Source organism: Chiroxiphia lanceolata, chromosome 1 (assembly GCF_009829145.1).
Source record: "Chiroxiphia lanceolata isolate bChiLan1 chromosome 1, bChiLan1.pri, whole genome shotgun sequence".
Classification (NCBI taxonomy): Eukaryota; Metazoa; Chordata; class Aves; order Passeriformes; family Pipridae; genus Chiroxiphia; species Chiroxiphia lanceolata.
Genome location: NC_045637.1, coordinates 11955035 through 11972104, shown reverse-complemented (window position 1 = coordinate 11972104; position 17070 = coordinate 11955035). Strand labels below are relative to the sequence as shown.

At 39.0% G+C, this 17070-nt stretch overlaps 1 protein-coding gene across 5 annotated transcripts in view; it reads left to right on the top strand.

Annotated features, from left to right (window-relative positions):
• NSMCE2 (NSE2 (MMS21) homolog, SMC5-SMC6 complex SUMO ligase) overlaps positions 1-17070 on the top strand; it is a 130150-nt gene that overhangs the window by 199 nt on the left and 112881 nt on the right. For 2 of the 5 annotated variants that reach the window (XM_032688698.1, XM_032688708.1), the window contains exons 2-4: positions 1748-1839; positions 2457-2609; positions 3383-3530. In XM_032688698.1, coding sequence (XP_032544589.1) covers positions 2550-2609; positions 3383-3530 — 208 coding nt within the window. In that variant the 5' untranslated portion in view covers positions 1748-1839; positions 2457-2549. Of the gene's footprint in view, positions 1-1747; positions 1840-2456; positions 2734-3382; positions 3531-17070 lie in introns of those variants that run through there. The other 3 variants (XM_032688725.1, XM_032688717.1, XM_032688733.1) reach the window with 3 other exon arrangements.

Genomic DNA, 17070 nt, shown 5'->3' with positions numbered 1-17070 from the left:
GGCAGGGACAGGGCTGGGACAGCGGAGCCTTCCTGCCCGGCGGGCGCTGCTCCCACCCTCGTGGCAGGGAAGCATCGTCTCCCCGTGGCAGCGGGTCACCGAGTGTGCCCGGGAGTGGACACTGACCCTGGTGCTCGGTGAGCACTTGTCACCGGTAGAGCTGGTTTTACAGAAGTAACTTTTTTTTTTTTAATCTCTTGGGGAGTTGAAGCGTAGAGAGTTTAGGACATTTGCTCAAATATTTAAGGGACAAAATAGACACTGGAAGTTTTTTTGCTTTATCTTCTCTGGACCATTTGATCACTTGTTGAAAGAAGAAAAAGTGGCCTTGGTAGTCTCATTTGGGCTCCTTTTCAGCACTGAGTTTGCTGATTGTATTTTTCAGAAATGCAGGGTCTGGGGGCTTGCAAATTATGAGTGCTTCATTGATGCACCCATTGAAGACCTTCATGGCAAAAAAAGAGTACCTTAAAAACACTGCTGTGGAACCCAGTCAAGTGAGGAACATGGCCTTTCCCCGGGAGGCAGATTGGACAGCTGCAAGCTGAAGCTGAAGAGTTCACTTAGAAAATCCAGGAGTGAAATCTTTGATGTAGGAGAGTGGAGGAACAGTTGACTGGCTCAAAACAACCAAGTTGGAAAGTGGTGGGGGGACAGGGCTGGCCTGCTGTAAGCCCCAAAATGGCAAATTGGGGCAGGTGAAACGATGGTGACACTGTGCCAAACATGGTCCATTGTCCTGACTTTAGAAGCTGCTGAGACCACGACAGATCCTTGGGTGGTGACTATCTACCTTTCTCTCTCCCTTTTCTTTCTCTCACTTTCTTCTCCTACCTTCTTCTCAAAATACGTTGTAAGCCAGACCACAAAATTCCAGTAAGTGCTTTGTTTTGTCTGGATAAGCTAAAATTTGCTGATTTAAAGTTTGCAAAGTGCCTTACTTTGTCTGGATGTTTTCAGAGTTGCCAAGTACTTTATTCTACTCAAATGTTCTGAAGTTTACAAGTAAAAGTTGTTATTGAACCGTCTGAGAATTTGATTGCTTCTCCTGCACACCGCCCAGGGCAAATCCAACTACTTTCCCCTAAACTCCTTGAGTGGGCAGGGGCATTACAGGATCCTAAGCAGTTTCTAAGAAAAATAATCTTTTATTAAAAAAGCAAAAAAAGGAAAATCCATCCAAAAGAGACTACTTTCCAAAGACAAAATAGATGAAAGTACCAATGTACTAGCATGGTTTAATATTGTGACCAGTAACTTCTGCTCCTGTGTAGTTTACTCAGTGCTTCCACAAATGTCAAAAGAATGAAGGAGCCTTTTTAACTTCACTGTTGTTTTGGTTTTTTTTTTTTCAGATTCCTGCTTTCACAGTGTGTATCTGTGAAAAATCCAAAGGAACAGCAGGCTTTCTCAGTGAGATTTACTAAGTTCAGGAAGGGAATTGTTGACTGTTGACTTTGATACACTAATTGGGCCCAGCAAGATAAAGCTGCTCACATGATTTTATGTGACTATTTAATAGGGTATGTTTGATCACAGGGATTCTATACAAACAGTCTTGCTAAGATGGCAAACTGGTACTTAAAAAAAAAAAAAGTACCAGGTGAAGGCATTGGTTATTAAATCTTTAAGAGAATCCTTTTTCTGTACTTTCAAGGAGTTCCATAAGGAACTTTTTCCTTGTCTTCTGTTGTCAGTTTGACAGATACGAAGATCTCTAATGATAGCTATCACTGTCTTTTGGCAGGGAGAGCATGAGCTGACATAACTAGAGCTATTGTTGAAGCCTGCTCCCTCCTCTGTGGCAAGATGCACCTTTAGAAGGCAATACAGAGGAAGGTAATTTATATGTAATGAAGCAGTTCAAGTTGTGATGAAGTTGGACTGTTGTTAAAATGTTGCTGGAAGCACATGACCTAAAGATGGTGTAGTAAAAGATAATATTGACTGGCCAAGCACATTTTATAAATTGAAAAAAAGAACAAGAAATAAACATTAGGAGAGAAGAGAGCATGACAGCAGGTATTTAGGTCTCATAGTCTGTATGGTATTTGTGAGGAATGTGGCAATGTTGTTCGGGTTAGGGTGAGTACAACATGTAATTCTGGAGTCTCAGGGAAAGCAGTAGAGGGAGATACAGCTTAAGGTATGCAAATCTTGGGCAAAGCATTGTACTTTCTATTTAGATGTTTTCCAGATTGCTGTTGGATTATAGCCTGTCGAAGGCTGCTGTTGATGGAACAACTTATCCCCTTGTTACTTTGTGTACTGTTCAGATAAAACTTCTGGTATACCCCAAATTTGGTTGTGGATTCTGCTCTCTATTTCACCCAACAGCATCTCAATATAGTTGTTGAACGTATTAGTTATTCTTTATATGGACTAATGCACTATTTCTGTCTATCTAAGACTTTTTATTTGTTGTGTTTTTCTATTTTTTTCTGGTGTATCTAAAGCTGAATCAGAATTTTTCTAATCTACAACATGAAGTATAAAATACTGCACACCAAGTTCATGTTTCTCACAGTAGCTACATGTCTGAGTGAGTTATGGCAAAGCATGAAGAAGGAAGAGCAGAAGTTGGGATTTCTGAGAAGAAACCAACAGATGTGAGCAGTGTGGATAGGCACAGCATAAGCAGAACCACTTGAAGGTTGTATTAATGACAGAGGAGGAGCAGTTAATCCCCAAAAGGCTGTAGGTTGTGGATGTGTACTGGAAAACCAGAGGGTGGTAAGGAAGATAAACGTGGTACCTGTGTGACTTTATTTTGTGCTAATGGAATATGAGTACTAAAATTTTGTAGCATCCTTGGGGGAAGTAGACAGCATTTGTAAGATGGGCTTTTACTTAAAAATATTGCTAGATGTTTTACTGTTAAGTACATTCTTAGTAAAGTGGTCTTTTGTCAGATTATTTTTTCCAAGGACCAACTGCTGGTGAGGCTGAATTGAATGCAAGAAATCATATTTCTTTCTAGCCTAATTGATAATATGCCTAGAAAACACAGACACATTTTTGGGCAAGTTGGCTTCTTTGGATCTTCTTTTGGACCTGAAATAGAACAGTAATTTTCAAGCAGACATAATCACTGAGTTTGAACTTCATTGTGGTTTAGCAATAGGAATGAGCAGGTGAAAACTGCCAGTTGCTCTTTGTGGTGTAGTTTCGCTTAATATTGAATAGGAGGTGAATTGAAAACCTGTGGTGAATTGCAGTTTCACTGAAATTACTGACATCTTGGGAGCTAAGTTTTCATTCCTGCTCCCTGATGTTTCAGTGCTTCTGTTGACACTGCTTTATGGTTAGCTATACTTATGTTTTTCTCCCAAATTCTTTTCATTTTAAACTGTGTTTAAAATGTTGTCCCTGTTATTTCTAGAGTAACAATTTCAAGATGTCAGGTGGTGCAAAAATCCCATTCAACATAATTGATACTGCTCTTTCTTCATTGAAGAACTCCCAGTCCTTCATCAACTCTGGAATGGATATTGCTACTAAGACTGCCTTAGACCTTGTGGAAAGTTTCAGTAAGTATATTCTCTCTTGTATTATATCCTGAATCTGACAGATGAGTCCTAGATCTACGTATTTTGACTTAGTTACTGTCAATATCTATCTTCATTAGAGGAGCTGTAGCTCCTCTGGCTAGGCCAGGCTGTTTTCATTCCAATCATTTCACTGTCTTAAATGATAAATTCAGTGAAAATGTAAATATCAGGAGAACATTGTCCCTGCTTTTGTAACACTGAAGACTAATTGTGTTCCAGTTGTTTTTACCCTACAGTTTTCTAGAAACTTTACTGTTGTTGAATGAGATGGAGAGGGCCTCTTAAGTGGGTGAATAAAATGACTTTTCATTCTCCTGCTACTTCTTTGCGTTGTGTTTTATTTGATGTTTAGGGCAAGATATATTAAAATAATGGTAGCGATTTTGAGAACAAAGCTTGAGACACTTCTTAGGGGATGCAGTTTTATTAAATGCTGTCCCTGCTGAAAATCAGACCCCTTTAGAGTGCTTCAATTTGGACATTTTGTAGGGGGTGCATTAAATCTGGAATCACTACTAACAGTTTTGTCATTACTATTTCACAGTAAAAGGGGCACTGCAAAGCTACTTTTCAAAGACAAACACTAGGTGACCCATTTCTCTATCTGGTAATGTGGTAATGTTTTCACTAGGAAGAAAACCTTTAAAGCTCCAAAACCCTGGTATTTTTAGTTAAGAGTGGAGAACAGAGAACAAGAATCCTCCAAAATGAAAGTTTTGCTGTTCATTATAAATCTTTCACTCATTGAAGCCAAGGATTATGTGCAATCAAGATGAATGTTTTTCTCTTTGTCTAGTGTGATAGTTCTCTCTCCTTTGACCTTTTTATCCATACTTTGTTGGAGACAATTGACATGTCATTTCTAGTGGGTAGAGGAAATAGAAAGCTTGTGTGAACAGTCAGCTGGGGATTTCCTTTGAGGTAAAACTCGTGTAACCAGTTGTGTTTCCTCTCTGCTTTCGCAGTCACCCTCACTCCTACTTTGCCATAAGCAGTGCACGGAAGAGCATTGAATGTATTCAATTCTTTCCTCTCCAGTACCACAGAAATTATTTATACAAAAGTTAAAAGATTTGAGTGGTTTCACGTTTCAGTAGAAGCCCCTGTTGCGTTCCTATTGAGAGTCAGCTCCACTGTGCAGGTCTGCATCTGTAAGTCTGTGCTTTGTACTCCTAGAAAATGCCTCTTCATCGCATACCTGCTTCTGAAACATTAATCTTTAATTACAACCTTGGCAATACTTTGTCCATTTAATGTAGTAACCAAAAGGGCCATAATTAGCATTCTATTTTGAAAGGAGAAGATTACTCCTGAGGAAATACCTGTGGTCATTGTTACAGTTACTTTTGTAAGGTTTGGTTTTCATTCCCCTGACTATTCCACTTGGACTTCAAGTTCTTGTGCTCTTTACAGAGTGCCATCAGGAAAGATACTGGGTTTCTGTGGCATGATATGCTTTGGTGTTTTAGAATTAGCATCATCTGATCTACTGGACTTTACTGTTCAGCTCATATGTGGTGATTTTTGTTTCTAGAGTTGTTACTCATCCATCCTCCTTTGCTTTATGTTCTGAGGCAAAATACTGATTTAATTTTGAGAAAGAATTAGATAATATATTTCTGGTTTTTTGTTGCTGTCCTACTGGCAATTTGCTTTAATTCGCTTTGCAAAATTTAACTGTCCGGCTTCTGACAGGTTTCATTGCCAGGCTTTGTAGAAGCAATGGATTCTGTTGTAACTGTTTAGTTTAGCTCGCAGGCACTTTTTCTGTGGATATATTTTGTTCCTTTGGTCTTTCATACTGGATAATGCTGTTTTTTGGGAACAGTAATGAAATTTTTCATAGCGAGTACATGAGAAAAATTACATTTACATCTAAAGATAAATAACTAAAAGGCAGGCAAAGTTAGTGGAGTGAGTGATCTCTGTTTTCTCCCTTTATTCCTATTCTCTACAAGCCAAATCCTGAAAACATTTACTATTAAATGTATTTATTAAAGGTTTATTTTGTTCTAGTGCTGTATGGATTTATGAAAAGAAATTGCTTGTATTAAATATTCAGGTTAGACATTGTTCATTTATGAACTTGTACAATCTCTAGAAAAATAAGGCAGTTTCTGTTGACTGCTACTAATTTAGGTGCAGAATAATTTTAATGCATCTGATCCTGAAAACCTTTTATTTTTTAAGTGATTTTGTTGATGTCCATGAAGTTAAATTGTCGATTAAGACCTCCCTGTCCATTGATACTCTGCTGACTTTTAGCATTGAGCATCGATGGTGTGTTGTGAGCATGCGCTGGCAGAGACAAAATTTTAGAAGATCCTGTAGGGATTAAGGATCTCTTTCTAGAGGTGAAAATTAATTTCACCAAACTGAGTATCAAAGGGAAACAGCCAATTTAAAAACTCATTTTATTTAATGAGTTAAAAAGAAATATAAGTCTTTTGCCCTTCTCAGTCTTTTTGCTGATTATCTTTAGCTACTGACATTGTCTAAAGTTTGTCTTCTTCTCTTTAAAGAACACCATTGTGGTATAGAAACATTTTACAATGTTACTATGTAAAAGGCCCATGTAAGCAGAAAAACTGGCTGTGCACAGTTGGTTTCAATATGTCCCACCTGTGCTCAAAACATTCTTGGATGTCCTGTGGCCCAACCTAACAAAATACTGAAGGAAAGGATACACTGATATTCTTGAGTGGTCCACCAGCATTTGGAGGGTCTGTATATTGTAAAGCTTAAGCACATGCTTATATCCTTTGCTGGACTGGAGTCCTAATAGATTTGAGAATTTGAAGGTGACACTGTTCAAAATAATTTATAATGCAAGTAAAAGCATTTTAGTTCTACTATAATTTGCATCTTCCTAAATTTAGCCTCAATCTAGTTTTGAGCTTTAGTAGTGTGATTGAAAAAAGAATTCGTTAAGTCTCTTGTCTTGTTCGGCAATGTTTCTCAACTGTAACGCTCTGAGAGCTTTAAGCCCTGTCTTGACACCTCTGCACACGGAGGAGCAGCTGTTTGCATTGCTAATTTAACTTCTTTTGGTTGCTGAATTGTCTTTACTTAGACTACTCAAAGTAGTTCCACAGAATTAGAAAGCACTGCTGGACATCCATGTCAAATACTGGAATGAAAAGTCTTTTCCTCTGTTTTTGGAATTAGTGAAACCTGCTATGTGTGTTGACTGATGGGCTGATAATGGTAAGAATGTGCTGGCCAAGGGTAAGTCTGGTGTATCCATGACAGACATCTATTCCCAGCTTTACTTAAAGTTTTTGGCTGTGAATTTGGTCAGCTTGCTGAGGATGGCAGTTTTATCTGACTTTTTGCGAGAAAGCAGCAGAACTTTCTCAAGAATATGGGACTGTAAAGTACAGAGAGCTGTGGATGTCGTAATGGAGAAGGCTAACTCATGGTCATCCCCAGGCTTCCAGTCCAGCACCTGTCCTTTGAGGGTGTGTTACTTTTGTCTTGGTTGAAACCCAAATTATGTGGGACTAGGAGGATTGCCCGGTACAAATGGGAAATAATTGGAAGGTCTTGAGAGTATGCTAACTACAGACAAGATGATAAAAATTTCTTAGCATAAAACTTCTGAAAAGCATTTTAAAGCGTGGACAGATAATGGGTTTTCTGCTAGAAAGCAAGATGCTTCCTTGACGTCTGGGACTATTCCAACCACACATCACATTCTCACTGCCAAGTGTGGAGGCCCTGAAGTGTAGAATAGCTGTGTGGGAAGCAGTTATTGCAACTGACCTCTAATCTTATTTGGGGGAAAAAAATTAGCTACTTTTCTTTTTCTTCAAAAACTTGCCCTTAAATGTCATGGTCATCTGCTCCCCATGGCTGTTTGCCATCTGTATTACATGGCAGTGATCTTCCTGTAGCACTGTCAGGGTCCATATGAGAATTCTTCTTTGTTTCCATGCTTTAAAGGATTTTTCTGCTCACCCTTATGTACAGAACAGACTCGTGGGTCTTAATAATGTTAGTGATAGGATTCTTTGGCATATGCCCCAGATTAAGTTACAGTTACAGCTATGACTTTTCCTTATCTGCTTATTGCATAATGTGCTCCCTCTGCCAGCAGAGTTTACCTCAATTCCAGCTGCTTATCCCATTTTTCTGTTCCCCTTGTCCCAGAGCTGTCTCTGCTTTTCTTCATGTGTGCTGCACTGCATCTCACATGTGCAATGTCCTGCTTTTTCTGACTTTCTTATCTCCAGATTGGTTGGGATCCACTTGTGTCATCATGCCTGTTCAATACGAGCTAAACAGTAGTTGGTAATCACAGAATCAGAGTATGTACTAAGTTGTAAGGGACCTACAAGGATCATTAAGTCCAACTCCTGGCCCTGCACAGGACCATCCCCAAGAGTCACACCATGTGCCTGAGAGTATCCTCCAAACACTTCTTGAACTCTGTCAGGCTTGGAGCTGTGACCACTTCCCTGGGAGCCTGTTCCAGCACCCAACCACCATCTGAGTGAAGAACCTTTTTCTAATATCCAACCTGAACCTCCCTTGACACAACTTCAGGCCATTCCCTTGGGTCCTGTCACTGGTCACCACAGAGAAGAGATCAGTGCCTGCCCCTCCTCGTCCCCTCATAAGGAAGTTGTAACTGCAGTGAGGTCTCCCCTCAGTCTCCTCCAGGCTGAACAGACCAGGTGATCTCAGCTGCTCCTCATACGGCTTCCCCTCAAGGCTTCCCCTCTGCCATCTTTGCTGCCCTGCTTTGGACACTCTCTAAGAGCTTAATATCTTTCTTATATTGTGGTGTCCAAAACTGCCACAATATTCAAGGTAAGGCTGTCCCAGTGCAGAGCAGAGAGGGACAATCCCCTCCCTTGACTGGCTGGTGATGCTTTGCCCGATGCCCCCCTGGACACGGTTGGCCCTTGTGGCTGCCAGGGCACTGCTGACTCATATTCAACTTGCCATTGACTAGGACCCCCAGGTCCCTTTCCATGGCACTGCTTTCCAGCATCTCATTCCACAGTCTGTACAGGTTGCCCCATCTCAGGTGTAGAATCCAGTACTTTCTTTTGTTGAACTTCATATAGTTGGTGATTGTCTAGTCTTTTCATGTGGATTTAACTCTATGAGATTACCCACATCACTTTGATTTCTCTCACTGCTCTTTTTGAATAGTTTTAATAGGAATGACTCTAAACCTTTCCGACCCTTGTTGACATAGGAAGGAACCTAGACCATAGAGACATGGTGATTAGCCTGGTTTTATTAAATTATTGGCAGACTTTAAATAGACACTTGGTTCATGAGTTTCTATGGAATATCCACTATTCTTTGCAGTGACTTTCTAAACCCATTGCAGCAATGCATAACATACATGAACATTCTAAGTTTGTTCTCTCAGAGCAGAGGACCTTTCCATGGAAGTTTCTCTGTCATTGACCTAAAATGTCTCCTGTTTGGAATGGTGCAAACTCCAGTGTAGAGATGGACTCTGTAGCTCTGTTTGAATATAAAATGTTTTTGTTAATTTGTTTTTTTTTGTTCTTTTCCCCCCGCAGTTTATTTTTCATTGAAAATTCAAATGCAGGATTCCTGCAGTACCATACCATAACATGACTCTTAACATTGGCAAAGTTCTTGTGCATGAAATGATTGTTGTGCATGATGGGATTGTTTCGGGATCCAGAAATTACCCTCCTGACACCTGTGCTTCTAAAATTCTCATGCTCTGTTAACTTTCATGGTGTTAGAGATCATTATGCTTCATAAAAATAATCAAAACATAAGATACTTGCCCCAAGAATGGGCTATAGCATATAGGCTGGAATGACACTTTACAACCTCCTTGAGAAGTGGGGTGAGCATGAAGGTCCTCTAACTCAGGAAATGAACAGGATAAACTTTGTCTTGCTGTCCTGTTCTTGTTCAGGGAAGAGAAGCTGTGTCAAGATGTTTTCTTGCACGTCTTCCATTGCATATGAACCGTGGTTTTATCAGGTTGCTCTCCACCTCATAGTGGCCTCATAGTGGTCAAAGCTGTGGCCTGTGGTGCAGGGACTCTGCATGAGGAATCAGACCTTGTTTTTCCCTTGGAAGCCCATAAATCTGTGAAGGTGGTCATGAGAAGCAAATAGCAAATGGTTTTATATGCACTGAAGGAGTGCAGCTTTTTTTTCTATTTGGAGAATCTTAAGTGTAGGTTTTCTACGTTTATTTTCTTTTGTTGGAGAATGTAAATGTAGAATGTCAAGGGCCATCCTGGAGATAAATAGCTTTTCACTGACCCTTGCTATATGAAAATATTTTCTAGCTATGTGAGAAGGTACTGTAGAAAATGAAGAGAGGCCAATGATTCATGAAGTTCATCCTTCTGTGTTAGCCTCTACCAGATGCTTCCTGTGAAGCTGCAAGAATTCCATCATAATACCAAGCTCTTCACAGAGGAAGTTTTTTTCTGACCTCAGGCTTTTATCTGCCAGAAGCTGGTCTGCTTTGTTGCTGTACCAGTGTCTGTGGTACTAATTGGTGACATGCACAGACTCAGTGTAGGCACCAAAATTACATCTTTCTTCTTGGGAAAGTTCTTTTCCTGTTGTTTAAGGTAAACTTGTATTTTGTGGTATGTGAGATAAAATGTTTCAGATTCCCTTTCTCAAAAATTCTAATTTTGTTTTCCTTCAAATCCCTTGCTTAAGATTAATCCTTTTAGGAAAAATGCTCTTTTAATCTTATGCTTCTCTTCTATTGCATTGTGCTTCTTGTATTGTTTTACAGGTATTTAACCTTTCAGCTAACAGTGAGAAAGATGTTTTTCTTGAAGTAGGTAGGTAAATGGTGTCACATTTTAAATATTTTTTCTTCAAGTAATTTTATTCTTTGAAACAAAAAGGCCTGGTTGGGTTCCTGTGAAAGCTTTTCTGAAGGCAAAAAATTATATTTTGTGCGCTATGTTCTGCAGTCAATATAAAAATTTGGAGAAGAGAGGGTTGGAATAATTTTTTGTCTTACCTCTGTTTACTTACAAGATTTATAGCCAGCACTGATGAGCCCATTGCTGGAATACACTGATTGATTCTGGAAGCTGTTCTTCAAAGAAGCTGTCTGAAAAAAGAGAATTTGGAAATGTGCCTTGTTTCAAAATCTGGAAAAATATGACTTATAATGAAAGATTTGTGTTCTTTTATATTTATACAAAACCACCCTGACTGCAGTCTGTAATCTTACAAAGTGGGAAGAAACAAATATGTGTGGTTGTTACTATTTCCTAGCTGGAATTTTGACTGCAAGAACACAGTGCAGTGAGGGGAAAGCAGCTATATTAAGCAGCATGCTTTGTTCTGCTAGCTCTTTCTCGGTCTGGGCACTCAGTAAGCTGAATGCATCCAAGTATCTTTGTTCCTCAACTTTCGCAGTTCGAAGCAAAAAGAGGCCCTTTAGGTGGCAGCAAAGCCTTTCCTGCAGATCGAGCCCTGGCTCCTTGACCTGCTATGGCTCTACGGAACTCCCTCCCAGAACGGATTTAGAGGTGTTGGTGCCATATCACTGTACTCCTGCATTTAGTAACAATAAAATATAAACGGAGGATTAAGACTAATAGAGATAGAGAGAATTTGTATTACCCGATCAATACAGATCGTTGCATTTTGTACATGGCGTGTTGTGGTTGAACTAGAGAGTAGCATTCAGAGTGAAATCCAGTCTTGATTTACAGCTAGCTTGCTGAATAACTGTCTTTAGTGCATTCTCATGGAAGTGTACTGACAGCTTGCACCTGAACAGATAGTATGCTGGACAGTCTCGGCTTTTGTCAGAACTCTTATGAGTGCTCAGATGAAAACTGGACAAATTTTTTTCTCAGGTTTTGGTAGGTGGTATTTACATAGCGTCTGATGTCAAATACAGACATGCATATGTATGTGTGCATATTCTGTTCTCTAACATATTTTTCTAAGCCAGTGTGTAATTTTCTGCCCCAAAGGTCATTGTGAGTTAGTGAGATTTGCAGTCACCTGGTGGGTTACCTCATGTACCCGTAGTCAGTATAAATTTCTCTGTGTCGTAGACCTCATAAAATCTCAGTAGTCTTCAAAATAGATAATAAGTGGGATTTAAATGCTGTATAGACCTTCTTGGAGACCCTCTGTGCTCTAGTGATGTTAACCTTGAGAGAATGAGTGAGCTTACAGCTGTAAGTTATAGGCTTGAAATTGCTGGGTGAGGTTCTTTGGCCTCTGCTGTGCATGAGATCAGAATAGAATGATCCTAATGGTCTGTTCCAGCTTCGAAATACTATGAAGTACTGCAGAGGTCTTGTGTGGGCTCTTTAGCACAAAGATAAATCAACCTCTTTGAACAAAAGCCAGAGAGGAATATTTTATCTGAGTAATTTACTGTATGAAAATATTCTCTGTAGTGTATTAATCTGTCATTTTCTTATCATCATATTTCTGCCACAGAAATGTGGCAATAAGAAAATACCGCTAACTCCTGCTTAAATGTAGAGGCATATGATATATATAGAAAGTAGTGTGGGCTTTGAAGAACCCACTCTGAAAGCTTTAATTTTTATCAGTTTAAGTAGATCAGTATTTAGCTTTCAGTGATCTAATTGTGTGCCTAAATAACTAGGGAGGGAGGAGGAACCCACAAGAGTAGGAAAAAATCTGGGGTTGGCAGCATTTAGAAAGACTGAGGATATAAAGCAATTGTATTTCTTTTCTTGATTCTTTCCATTAGGAAAAGGTTTAACTGGATGAAAAGTAGGCATTGTGCTGACATGTTCTCGGTGTTTGGTCAAAACACGAAAGAAGCCCTTATGTAGACATGATCATTCTGAAACTTCATCCTGATCCCCTTCCAATTAGACACAAGACACTTCTTTAAAAAGAAAAATTCCCTTTCTTTTCCTTTCCTTTCTCTTCTTTGTTCTTCTGTTCAAGAATTCAAGAACTTGTGATTGGTTTTTGCCTTTCTTCTCTTTTGATACTCAAGTAAGTGGGTTTTTTTTCAGTGAACATAGACTTAATTATAAGAAATTTTTAATACTTTCACATTAAAAAAAGAAAAAAGTCACTCTGAGTCAAATCTGGGTTTTATGACATGTTTTATGAAATTTACACTGATGTTATATAGCACACTGACACTCTAGTGAAGAATGAAGATTATCATATGTACTGATTAAATTCCAGGAATTTAAAGGGAAATGTTTTCTTTATCAGTCAGAATCATATGTAAAACTTGTGTGTTCCTTATTACTGACACTGAGACCCATGAAAAATACTATCCTTTGGAGGACAGGCAGAGGTTGGTGGTCTGAATTGGAACTTTAAAATATTTTTTATTATAATTTGCACAGATTATTTTGCTTGCCTTCTCATTTTCTTTCCCACTTTCTCTGAAAAAGAGCAAGGAACACATAATAGCATTATATGAAAGAGATAAAACAACTGAGATACTCTTGAGCCTGATTTTGCTGAGTCCTTGAGGCCAGGAATAACAGTGCTTTCAAGCTGGCTTCGCACTGTGGCCTTGAGCAAGTCATTGAAGTTCACAAGGCATGAGTTTCCCTTCTATAAAAAAAGATGTCAGGAGTGTTTTGGGAGGATGTATGAATTATCTCAAATTCCTGTCTAGCTATTCACTTCTGTTTTTGCTTATGCCTTGTGTGCTTGGGGAAATTACATTGCAAGGGTCTAACAGTCATGTGAGTTGTCTGTAATGGTGGTAGGTGATTGGATAAAGCAGGAGATAGGTAGCCAGGAAAAATATGTATACAGGAGAAGTAAAAGGCGTCAGAAGACAGCAGCCTCACAAAGATGTCATCTTTACCTTTTGTGAATTGACAAATAGGAAGTATCACAACTCCAAGAGTCATTATGGGTGATACGAAGTGGTTTGAACCACTGTGATATACACAGGGCACTAAGTGAGGATTTGCACTTATATGAAATTTATGAGTGGACCCACAGCCATGTCTACAGGAAGGTAGTCTGACGTTTATTAGTGGGATGATAAAGAATATTATGTGAAGAGAGAAAATTTTAGACTGCTTCAAAAATGTGCTACTAAAACTGCTTATGGAAAGAAAATTTACAGCGAAACTCGCAGTTCAGCAAAAGGTCAACTGAAGAATCCATTCTATCTCCAAATAAACAGTGTTTTCTTTCTTGTTTCAGTTTTCAGGCACTGGATCTTATGTTTCTGTCTGATAATCAAAGAGCCCCACATGTTCAGAAATCTTCAGGATAGTAGTGGTAGATCATGAACACGTCACCTGTAGCATCTCTTACTTGACTTGAGAACTTGAGTTACTTTAGTCAGTCTTCATGTAAGTCCCACTTTCCAGACATAAGTACTTTGTATTGCTCTTTCTTTGAAATACTGAAAGAGCTTATTGAAGGAAAATTAGTGGTATTTAGTCTCATGCTTGTTGGTCTAGAATGAGCCTTTGCCCAAATTTTACACTCTGTGCCATTGAAGATAGGGATGCATCTGCAAAATTGTTGGCATACAGTCAGTCCATTTTTTTATAAAAAAGGAAAAAATAGAACAATCCCTCTACCCCTCTTAGACATTGAACAAGGGTGAGACATTCACGATGAGCATCACACAGAACAGCCTTCTGTGCAGGGCATGTAGTAACCAAGTAACCTACTGTCACACACTGCTGCCCCAGCCACCCTCAGGCATTGTTTGCATTGGGTTAGTTCCCGAACTGTGCACCACATAGCAATTACTATTAATGACTGATGAGCTTATGCCCTTTTTGTTATTGTTGTTTCAGTTTGGGTTTTTTTTGTGTGTCAATGGACCTTTATGCCAGTAAAAGACAATCAACAGCCACGAGTCTGTTAGAGCTGTTGTTGTGTAAAGGGATGGGAGAAAGTAAGAGGTGACCCCCAAAGATTGTGATCGCTGGGGAGATATCACTTGCTCATAGAGGAAGAATCAAAAAGTGGTCTAGCAAGTGCTCAGGGGAAAAAAAGAGTGGGAATAGGGGAACTGGATGAGGAGGAAGAGAAAGAGAGAAGGGCAAGTGGTAAAGAAATGTGTAATGAAGGACAAGGAGAAGTAAGAAATAAGAAAGCCACAGCAAAAGGATTAAGCAGGATAATATACTCATTGTTCTCTAGATGACAGAAGATATTTGAATGCCTTCCTTATGGTGTTTCCCATGTGAGCAACTTCTGTAGTTTCCACAAAGGTGTTGCTTTTACAAATAGGAAGATAGTCTGGCATATAAATTGAAGGAGGACTAGTTCATGTGGATGAAAATGAGAAGGTAGATGTGGTCGTTCTGATTAATCTTGTGCTGGAGTTGCTGGGCATATGTGTGCATGACCCTCCTTGCCTTTTTGACATTATCAACAAATGTTACAGAGCACTCAGAAATATGCACGTACAGTATTTCAGAGCAGCACTGACAATCTCAAACTGCACCATAAATTACGTGTAATGAACTTTCTTATTAAAAAAGACTTAACAAAAGGAGCCAGCTGGCTTAAGGAGAAGGTGGCAGATGAAAAGAACACAATTCAAAGAAGTGTTCACGCATTAAGGAAGTAATTTTAACAGGCTTTCCCCAGACTGTAAGTGGGAATGGAATTATACATTGCATGTAAATGTCAAGTGACAATAATATCTTCTGAGTTAAATCAACCTTGCAACCTCTTTCCTATTTTTCTTAAGCAGGTGAATAAAGTTTAACTTGTGATTTCCTTACTAATCATCTTAGTAAGCAGTGGGTGAGTAGACTTTTTACTGTATGGATAGATTAATGTGACATTTTCACAGGACTTTTTATTTTTTGAAGTTTATTACTTGTGGGTGTGGATCTAATTCACAGCTGTTTTTGAGGGAATTAGGTATGCCATAACTCATTCAAATTCTATATTTTTTTGGTATTTTTAGTTTATGTCCATGCTTTGTTGGAGGCGTGTAGTCTGTCCTGGTGTGTCAAGATAATCAAGGTAATATACTTCAGTGTAGAGACTTGGCCTAGTCACTTTTTTAGAGAAACAAATTTTAAATAAAATTCAAAAGCATATCAGTATAAAGGGGAGAAAATTGTCTCGGCCAGTATGTGTCAGCTACACAAATCTCAAGCATAGTCCTATGGTTCTGAATTGAATTTATTTTAGTAACACAATGTCTGTGGTAGTTTACCAGAACAGAGGGAGCCTTCTGCTTCCTATCTAGTTACAGAATATTTCCACATTCAATTTTCAGTTTATATTTCTGTCTTTTTTCAAAACTGCCCCCTTAAAAACCATAAGTCCCCTCAATGCTCCTTCTTTCCTAGTATGGACAAAGATAACAGCGCTATTTAAAAAACATGCTGAGAGACCATAATCTGTGCTAGACTGTAAGCCATCAAATAAATTCCTGTTTCCTCTCAAAATCATAAATATTTGTGCATGTATGAGAGACCCAGGCAATACAGACTTGCATTGCCCTTTTGTTGCACAGAGATGTGCATTTTCCACATGATAACAAAGTAGCAGCTCCTCATAGTAGGACAAATTTTTTTGTATGAGCTTTGTGGGAAATGAAATTCCAGCAATGGAAAGATTTAGCTCTGTCACTTGCCAGCATGCAAGCAACAGAATGAATGCCACATACCAGCAATTCATGCCAAAAAGGGGAGATCTGCCAATTCACAGAAGAGGTTTTATGCAAAGGAAGCCTGCTAGAGGCAGAAAGAAATGCTGGTTTTCATTATGCTTGCAGTTTGTGTACAGTCTTTGCCTTGTCTGTGAAGGAGGATTACGTTGTAGCTTGGTTTTTTTGTGTTGGGGTTTTGAGGGTTTTTTGGTCACTTTGAGGAATTATGGGTTCTGAAAGTCCTAGCTGTAGTACTGCGGCATGGTTAGCACTTGGAGTGCCATATCCATATGTGATTCATCTGAATTGGATGTTTTATGTGGGGAACATCACTTGACCTTTGCTTGCATGAGACACTGGTTTTCCAGACTCCCTTTTGTTTAACCTTGGTTGTGTTTTGTCTGTCAGCTCTAGTATCGACATTTTCAAAAAACAATTAACTTTGGAGATGATGCTCATATCAATTTCCACTAACTTTCACATTTCTGATAATCTATCAAATCAGTGTTTCTGAATTAAAAAACACCAAATTTTCCGTTGTCAGCTCTATATTATGAATCTGATTTGTCTATGGTTTATTTCTTTATGTATGTGAACTACTGTGAGCCCTGTTGTGAGACACTTCATTGCTTTATTCAGTGGTTTAAATGTGGAGTTGCCTGCCATCCAGATCTGTCTAAAAAGCTGCCTATAAAACTGGATTGTTCTTCCACCCCGAGCTGCTCAGCTGCAGTATAGCCAGTGCCCTGGGTAGTTAATGAGACAGCAGTGGTGCTCTGTCTGGAGCTACTGATTACCTTCTCTGAATTCTGAAGTCAGTAATGCCAAGGGTTGCAGAAGCAGAAATATAGACTGGGAAACTATAGTGGGTTCAGAGAAAAAAAAAAAAGTTTGTAAGTATGTAATCAAAATACTGGGCATTTAAAAC